Source organism: Monopterus albus, unplaced genomic scaffold (assembly GCF_001952655.1).
Source record: "Monopterus albus unplaced genomic scaffold, M_albus_1.0 scaffold480.1, whole genome shotgun sequence".
Classification (NCBI taxonomy): Eukaryota; Metazoa; Chordata; class Actinopteri; order Synbranchiformes; family Synbranchidae; genus Monopterus; species Monopterus albus.
This window is the reverse complement of record NW_018128360.1, coordinates 116,552-125,601: the sequence shown is the minus strand read 5'-3', so window position 1 is coordinate 125,601 and position 9,050 is coordinate 116,552. Positions and strand designations below refer to the sequence as shown.

Sequence of the window (9,050 nt, the reverse complement as noted above, 5' to 3'; positions counted from 1 at the left end):
GCACAGCTCCTTAGAAGCACACACACACCACAACTAAATGAAGGCTATGCATAAAGGCTATCCTCATAAGTACATAAGTGAACATACTATGACCAAATGAAGGCCACACTTTTATCTCCAAAAACAGTGTCCTATTAAGGTAAGAATTTCCAAGCAGTGATAGTGCTTCAGTTATATAGCAACCTTAATGCTTCAATATAGTGTATAAAGATACTAGTGTTTTCTACAATACATATTCTTATGTGTGCACAGTGAACAGTGTTGATGCTTGAATTGCAATGTCTCACACAGTTAATATCTCACACTATCTATCTATCTATTCAGTTTGAGCAAGTCCCTGCTCTCACTCTAACTTGTAGGTTCAGAGATGAAAACTTGATGCTGTTTTTTGTTTTTTCATGCTACTCCAAAATGTATAAATAGCAGTGCCATATTCTGATTTACATTAAGGCACATGTGGTGCCACCCAGTGCTTTAGTTCTCTCAGACAGTATGACTTCTACACAGAGGTGGCCAGAGGGCTGGACACTTTTACATCTTTTGTTGGTGGTGTATTTCTCTCAGGCTGAGGAGCTGGTGTGTCGCCAGAGAGGAGATGCTGAGAACCCACAACTATTTAAGGATGGGGACATTATTCTGGGGGGGATCTTCAATTTCCACAGCTGGAAAGACAAGCAGCATACCTACATGCAAAAACCACTGCCACTGGAATGCACCAGGTAAATTACAGCATAGAATATCTTAGTGCTAGTGGAAACAGGTATATAAACGTTATAAACTGAGTACGGCAATTAAAAACATATTTTTTTAAATTTAAATACTCGGTGGTCTGCCGGAAAACAGTTGCATTTAACTATTCCAGTGTTTCTGTTTCAAGTACTAGTACGAGTGCAACTATTTAAAACTGTCTTCATCAAGTGTGAATTTCAGAGGGTTCCAGTTTGCCCAGGCTATGATTTTTGCCATTGAGGAAATTAATAACAACACAGACCTACTACCTGGCATCTCCCTGGGACATAAAATCTATGATAACTGTGACTCTATTACCAGAAGTGTGAAGGTTGCACTGACCTTGGCTAATGGTAATGAAGTTGTGTCTGCACCCACTGAGGCACCATGTACCAGACCTGCAGAAGTGCAGGCCATTATAGGAGGGACCTCTTCCTCTCCATGCATGGCTATGGCTGCTGTCATCGGACCGTTTCATCTCCCACTGGTGGGTAAGATTAGTAAACATGTAATTTTATTAGTTAAAAAATAATGAATAATCTGCAATTATTCCAGCTGCTCACAGCAAATGTGAGTGTGTTAATGTTTTAAATCTTATATCTTTTTCTTTGGCGGTCATTTCTTTTTCTTACGCTTTGGCCGTCTGTGCTTGTCTCAGTGACAAAACCAAATACCCATCCTTCCTCAGAACAATACCCAGTGCCCACTATCGGAGCATAGCTGTGGCCCAGTTGGTCAAGCACTTTGGTTGGACTTGGGTTGGAGCTATTAGAAGCAATAATGATTATGGCAATAATGGCATGGCTACATTCACAGAAAGTGCACAGCAGCTGGGCATCTGTCTGGAGTATTCTGTGTCTTTCTTTAGAACAGATTCATCAGCAAAAATTAAAATGACAATTGACATTATTAAGGCTTCCACCTCCAAGGTGATTGTAGCTTTTCTCTCAGCCTTAGATATGGATGTGTTAATAGATGTGTTGTCTTACCACAATGTTACTGGGTATCAGTGGGTTGGAAGTGAAGGATGGATCTTTGATTCCCAAAGTGCAGAAAAGAATAAACATCACATTCTGGATGGTGCCATCGGCCTGTCCATCCCCAAAGCACATGTCAGTGGCATGACAGAGTTCATATTAGATGTGAAACCACTCAATTCATCCAGTAATGAATTGTTTACAGAGTTCTGGGAGACTTTATTTAACTGTAAGTTCAAACAGTCAAACTCATCAGCAGAGAATCAGAGAGAATGTACTGAACATGAAGATCTGACTGGAGTGCAAAACAGCTTCACTGATATGTCATACATGCCCCTATTTAATAATGTCTATAAAGGAGTGTATGCTGTGGCACATGCACTTCATATTATTCTTGGCTGTAATAAAACTTGTGACTACAAAGTGCAGCTAGATCCACTCATGGTGAGTTGTACTTTCAATACTTCATAACGTACTGTTTACATATTAAGTAAAAAAAAGAAAGAAAGAAAGAAAGAGCAGTTGAATTATTGAGTAAAAACTGGTACAGTCTGTCTATCTTGCTGTTGTCCCAACTGGCCTACATTATGTTTTACATAAGTAAATCAATACCTTTTTTTTAGATTTTACAGCACATAAGAAAGATTAATTTCAAAACCAAGGAAGGAGATGAGGTTTACTTTAATGAGAATGGAGACCCAGCAGCAAAGTATGAAATTATAAACTGGCAGCCAACAGAAAATGGCATTGTGGACTTTGTCACAGTTGGTCTTTATGATGCATATTTACTTGCAGACAAACAGCTGAGTCTGCAACATAAGTCTTTAATTTGGGCACAGAACTCAAAACAGGTAAGCTATTGTATGATCACTCTGTTTAATATTTAGAGGGTCATCATAGTAATATTGTCCAGTTCCTAGTTATTCTGTTATTGATATCAATCAGTAATTTAAACAAACAAACCTAATACTTTGGAACCAGGACCTGATCCAGTATTTGGATCAATAAGCTCCTGAAAAATACAGTGTGCCTGATTAACTTAGCATTTAGTATGTCAAATATTTAATGAACCTTTACTGAAGGCAAATATAAGTATTAGATCAGAATCAGTATCGGCAGATAGTTAATATTAAAGGCACTGGATTGGCATTGGGGCTAAAAAACTGGATCTGGACATCCCTAATTATTGTTACTGTATCATGCAGGTGCCTATGTCAGTTTGCAGTGAGAAATGCCCCCCAGCGACTCGCAAGTCTCTCCAGAAAGGAAAACCCATCTGCTGCTATGACTGTATCAGATGTCCAGAGGGAGAAATAAGCAACATGACAGGTCTAGTAAAATTTAATGCCAGATTCATAGAGGCAATTCTTATTTTATACTGCATTTATCATGTACAGTGCCTTGCGAAAGTATTCGGCCCCCTTGAACTTTGCGACCTTTTGCCACATTTCAGGCTTCAAACATAAAGATATAAAACTGTAATTTTTTGTGAAGAATCAACAACAAGTGGGACACAATCATGAAGTGGAATGAAATTTATTGGATATTTCAAACTTTTTTAACAAATAAAAAACTGAATAATTGGGCGTGCAAAATTATTCAGCCCCTTTACTTTCAGTGCAGCAAACTCTCTCCAGAAGTTCAGTGAGGATCTCTGAATGATCCAATGTTGACCTAAATGACTAATGATGATAAATAGAATCCACCTGTGTGTAATCAAGTCTCCGTATAAATGCACCTGCACTGTGATAGTCTCAGAGGTTCGTTTAAAGCGCAGAGAGCATCATGAAGAACAAGGAACACACCAGGCAGGTCCGAGATACTGTTGTGGAGAAGTTTAAAGCCGGATTTGGATACAAAAAGATTTCCCAAGCTTTAAACATCCCAAGGAGCACTGTGCAAGCGATAATATTGAAATGGAAGGAGTATCAGACCACTGCAAATCTACCAAGACCTGGCCGTCCCTCTAAACTTTCAGCTCATACAAGGAGAAGACTGATCAGAGATGCAGCCAAGAGGCCCATGATCACTCTGGATGAACTGCAGAGATCTACAGCTGAGGTGGGAGACTCTGTCCATAGGACAACAATCAGTCGTATACTGCACAAATCTGGCCTTTATGGAAGAGTGGCAAGAAGAAAGCCATTTCTTAAAGATATCCATAAAAAGTGTCGTTTAAAGTTTGCCACAAGCCACCTGGGAGACACACCAAACATGTGGAAGAAGGTGCTCTGGTCAGATGAAACCAAAATTGAACTTTTTGGCAACAATGCAAAACGTTATGTTTGGCGTAAAAGCAACACAGCTCATCACCCTGAACACACCATCCCCACTGTCAAACATGGTGGTGGCCGCATCATGGTTTGGGCCTGCTTTTCTTCAGCAGGGACAGGGGAGATGGTTAAAATTGATGGGAAGATGGATGGAGCCACATACAGGACCATTCTGGAAGGAAACCTGATGGAGTCTGCAAAAGACCTGAGACTGGGACGGAGCTTTGTCTTCCAACAAGACAATGATCCAAAACATAAAGCAAAATCTACAATGGAATGGTTCACAAATAAACATATCCAGGTGTTAGAATGGCCAAGTCAAAGTCCAGACCTGAATCCACTCGAGAATCTGTGGAAAGAACTGAAAACTGCTGTTCACAAATGCTCTCCATCCAACCTCACTGAGCTCGAGCTGTTTTGCAAGGAGGCATGGGCAAAAATTTCAGTCTCTCGATGTGCAAAACTGATAGAGACATACCCCAAGCGACTTACAGCTGTAATCGCAGCAAAAGGTGGCGCTACAAAGTATTAACTTAAGGGGGCTGAATTAATTTTGCACGCCCAATTTTTCAGTTTTTTATTTGTTAAAAAAGTTTGAAATATCCAATAAATTTCGTTCCACTTCATGATTGTGTCCCACTTGTTGTTGATTCTTCACAAAAAATTACAGTTTTATATCTTTATGTTTGAAGCCTGAAATGTGGCAAAAGGTGACAATGTTCAAGGGGGCTGAATACTTTCGCAAGGCACTGTATTTGTATAATGCCATATACTGCAGTATAATGCAGCAGCAGCACAAACAACAGCTTCCATAATAATCATTCCGTTGCAGACATGACAGCCTGTACACATTTTGGGTAGCAGGTACACATTTTGATATAACAGTATGCTGGTACAATTTGCCACACTAAAGTACCCAAAAAGCTGGTGACACTTTGTGAGTTTGATCTGTTATGCAGTAATGTTAAAGTTTATCCCAACCATGGATGCATTAAGGGAGAACTGGATACAGCATTGCTAGATGTCCTCTATTTATTTTTATAAAATTGCACAGTTTTGCAAATCATCATGCTTCCAGATTTTAGTTTTAAAAATTACATGGATGTTCTGCACACTTCTACGTTTTTGGGCCCTATAGCGCATTTGCACTTGTATTGAGCCAAGTCTCCCACTGACTGAGCTGGATGACTTCCGGTTAGTGCCGCACATATATGAATGGGATAAAATAAAAATACGCTATCATAAAACTAGACTTTCCAAATGTTACTGGAGCCAGTGAATCAAATTCTGGTAATAAAAAGAGTCATGATAAATGCAGACACTGTAGTAATGCGGCTAGGCTGCTATCACAGATTTGCTTCACAGCCCAGCGCTGTTGCTGGGGGCTTGTCCCCAATGAGCATTTAACCCATAAACAAAGGTCTTCCTGCCAAAAAGCAAAAGAAGAAGAAGAAGAATTCAACCAATCATCGTGCTAGATTTGGGGATGATTGACAAATGTGTAGCTTTGATGTCATTTCAAAAAACAATTGATAGGATTGACAGAAACACTCTTGACCTTGATTATAGTCCTCTTGCTCCTCACTCCAACTGGCTAGTTCCTCAAGTGAAAATGATTCTTTGAACACCTTTAAAAAGGTAAATGAACTGGGGGGAAACACTGTGATTTTAGTTAAATGAACATTAGCCTAACTTTATGTAGGCTAAGCTAGGTACAGCAAGACTTTATTGAGGGTTGGCAGGACTGCAGTTGAAACAAAATTGAATATCATTACCTTCATGAAAGAGGATTTATTGCAGTACTGCTGTTTTAGGCTGCATTAATTATGGCAAGATGGCGACCACCGAGGCAGACGTGTTCGCACGTTCCACTCTCGAATGCCGGCTTTTTCTTCATTTTTGTGTGTTTTTTTACTCTTTCTGCAGTGCACAAATGTCATGCACTTCTAACATACAACAGACAGGCATTGCTGGATATCGCCAACTCACACAGCTACTGGGAATTTACTAGTTTCATACCACCGGAGCTACAACTCATTGTCCGCTCCCGCAACTACAACAACAACAATGACTACCACCATCACTCTCAGGGAGCCCCCGGAGCACCAGGCACAAGCGAGCAGGCTGAAATCAGAAGAGCGACCCAGAGACAGAGACACAAGCGGGGCAAGCGCAGGGGACTCCATGCTAGGCTAAAAGCTCACGCTACCCGACCGCCATTATCCAGCCTCTTCCTAGCTAACGTACAGTCTCTGGAAAACAAACTGGACGAGCTAAGGGCTAGGATTACAGCACAACGGGAAATCAGAGAATGCTGTGCTCTAATTCTCACCAAGACCTGGCTTTCTGACAGAGTCCCGGACTCCGCGATTCAGCTGGAGACTCATTCTGTACATCAAGAAGACCGTGCTGCTGCTTCAGGGAAGGTAAAAGGATGCGGTGTGTTTATGTTTATCAATAACTCGTGGTGTGGAGATGTACAGACTGCTTATAAGCACTGTTCGCCAGATGTGGAGTTTTTATTGCTGAAATGCCAGCCCTGTTATCTAGCAAAAGAGCATAGTGCTGTGTTTCTGGCTGCTGTGTATGTTAGCCCAAGAGCTAATCCCTCTGCGGCTCTCAGTAAACTTTATGATGTCATCAGCGCGCTAGAGACAGCGCACCCTGATGCTGTATTTATCGCTGCAGGGGACTTTAACCAGTGCAATTTATGGACTGTACTCCCCAAATATTACCAGCATGTGAACATTCCCACCCGGGGCAAGAACACTGTAGATCATGTTTTCATTAACATACGGGGTGCATAAAGGGCTGCCCCCCGCCTCCACCTTGGACGCTCAGACCACATTTCTTTGTTCTTGTATCCAGCTTACAGACAAAGACTGAAACAAATAAACCCTGTCACCAAACAAATTAAACTCTGGACCCCAGAGACTGAAGGCACCCTGCAGGACTGTTTTGCCCAGACAGACTGGGATGTGTTTAAAGCTGCAGCCACCACAGAGGACTTTTCTGTCAGCGTACAGGATTATGCTGAGTATGTGACCGGGTACATTAGTACCTGTATTGACAACATTGTGCCCACCATACAAGTCAGGAGGTTCCCAAACCAGAAGCCCTGGATAAACAGTCAGGTACACCACATGCCGCATGCTCGCTGTCATGCATTCAGATCCGGCGATGAGATGGAGTACAAAGCTGCGAAGTACAGACTGAGGAAAGCCATCACAGCGCCTCCTATTCTGCCGCTGACTGTGGACGGATGTGGCAAGGCCTGCAGCACAACCTATTGGCCTAACAGCCTATTGGCCCAATAGGGCCACCTCAGACGCCATCGCGGCTGCCCTCCACTATTCCCTTTCCCACCTGGAAAATGAAGACTCTTACATCAGGATACTATTCATTGACTACAGCTCCACCTTCAACACAGTTGTCCCCCACAAACTCACCCACAAACTGTCCACACTGGGTCTGCACCCCACCCTCGGTGACTGGCTCCTGGACTTTCTCTCGTATTGTCTCTCATATCTACATTAGAAGTCATTCAGGTCATCTGCTAGTTGATGGTCTTCCACAGCAGAGGGGTATGGTTTCCTGTAGCCAGTGATGTTTGTCAGGCTTTTCCACACAGATGAGGGGTTGTTGGCTGAAACCTGGGTTTTCAGCTTTTCAGAGCAGCTCCTCTTTGCTACTCTGATCTCCCTTGTGAAAGTGTTCCTGGCTTGGCCATACAGAATCCTGTCCCCTCTTTTGTAGGCCTCCTCTTTAGCATGACGAAGCAGCTTGAGTCTTAATGTAAACCAGGGCTTGTTGTTGTTGTATGTGCAGAAGGTCTTGGTGGGCACACACACACATCCTCGCAAAAGCCAATGTATGATGTCATTGTCAGTGAGTTCATCCAGGGCTGTAGCTGCAGCTTCAAATACATTCCAATCTGTGCAATCAAAGCAGCCCTGTAGTGCTGACTTTGCCTGCTCAGTCCATCTCTTCACTGTTTTGACCACAGGTTTTACAGCTTTAAGTTTCTGCCTATAGGTTGAAATAAGATGGACCATGCAGTGATCTAAGAGTTCGAGGGCTGCGCGGGGAACAGAGCGATAGGCGTATTTTATTGCTGTGTAGCAGTGGTCCAATGTGTTTTTGTCCCTGGTGGGACAGGTGATGTGATGCCTGTATTCGGGCAGTTCTTGGGTGAGATTTGCTCTGTTGAAGTCTCCTGGAACAATGAGTGGGGAGTTGGGATGTTCCCATTCCATGCTAGTTATAAGTTCAGCCAGGAGCTGTAGTGTGCTAGCATGGGCCTGCAGTCTTATGTACACTCCGACTAGAATTAAAGACTTAAATTCTCTGGGATAATAAAAGGGTTTGCAGTTGATGAAAAGAGTCTCTAAGTCCATGTTACATGTTCTCTCTAGCACCATGACATCTGTGCACGAACCTTCATTTATGTAGAGACAGATTCCCCCTCCTTTCCCTGACAGCTCCAGAACACTAGAACTTTCCTCCTACAGAAAGACTCTTAAAAGCTGACAAGTAATAATTCACAAGATCCAGTAAAATCTGAAGTGAATTCAGTATGAGTTGTGTGTGAACTCTTAAGTATTTATGTGGGACTCCCATAAACATAAAAGTATAAAGTATCTGTCTTGTATAGACAGAAAAGTAGCACCAGAAAAAAAGGTTAATCTACTGAGCAAGTCTGACATCTGGTTTTATATAATTTTTCAGATTCTGTCACCTGTGAGCGATGCCACCCTGAATCCTGGTCCAATGACAGAAGAGATGCCTGTGTAAAGAAGGAGGCAGAGTTTCTATCATATGAAGAAATTATGGGAGTACTGCTCACTGCAGCAGCCTTATTTGGAACATGCATGACTGCTGTTGTGGCAGCCATTTTCTTCAGATACAGGACAACTCCTATTGTCAGGGCCAACAACTCTGAGCTGAGCTTCCTGCTGCTCTTCTCCTTGACTCTGTGTTTCCTGTGTTCTCTGACCTTCATCGGCCGGCCCTCTGAGTGGTCCTGCATGCTGCGACACACAGCATTCGGCATCACCTTTGTCCTCTGTAT

General features: G+C 42.4%; 1 protein-coding gene across 1 annotated transcript in view; it reads left to right on the top strand.

Annotated features, from left to right (window-relative positions):
* The first annotated feature begins 534 nt into the window (after positions 1 to 534).
* LOC109952633 (extracellular calcium-sensing receptor-like) overlaps positions 535 to 9,050 on the top strand; it is an 11,743-nt gene continuing 3,227 nt past the window's right edge. The window contains exons 1-6 of the mRNA XM_020587808.1: positions 535 to 719; positions 919 to 1,224; positions 1,364 to 2,150; positions 2,330 to 2,557; positions 2,912 to 3,035; positions 8,708 to 9,046. Coding sequence (XP_020443464.1) covers positions 688 to 719; positions 919 to 1,224; positions 1,364 to 2,150; positions 2,330 to 2,557; positions 2,912 to 3,035; positions 8,708 to 9,046 — 1,816 coding nt within the window. The 5' untranslated portion in view covers positions 535 to 687. The remainder of the gene's footprint in view (positions 720 to 918; positions 1,225 to 1,363; positions 2,151 to 2,329; positions 2,558 to 2,911; positions 3,036 to 8,707; positions 9,047 to 9,050) is intronic.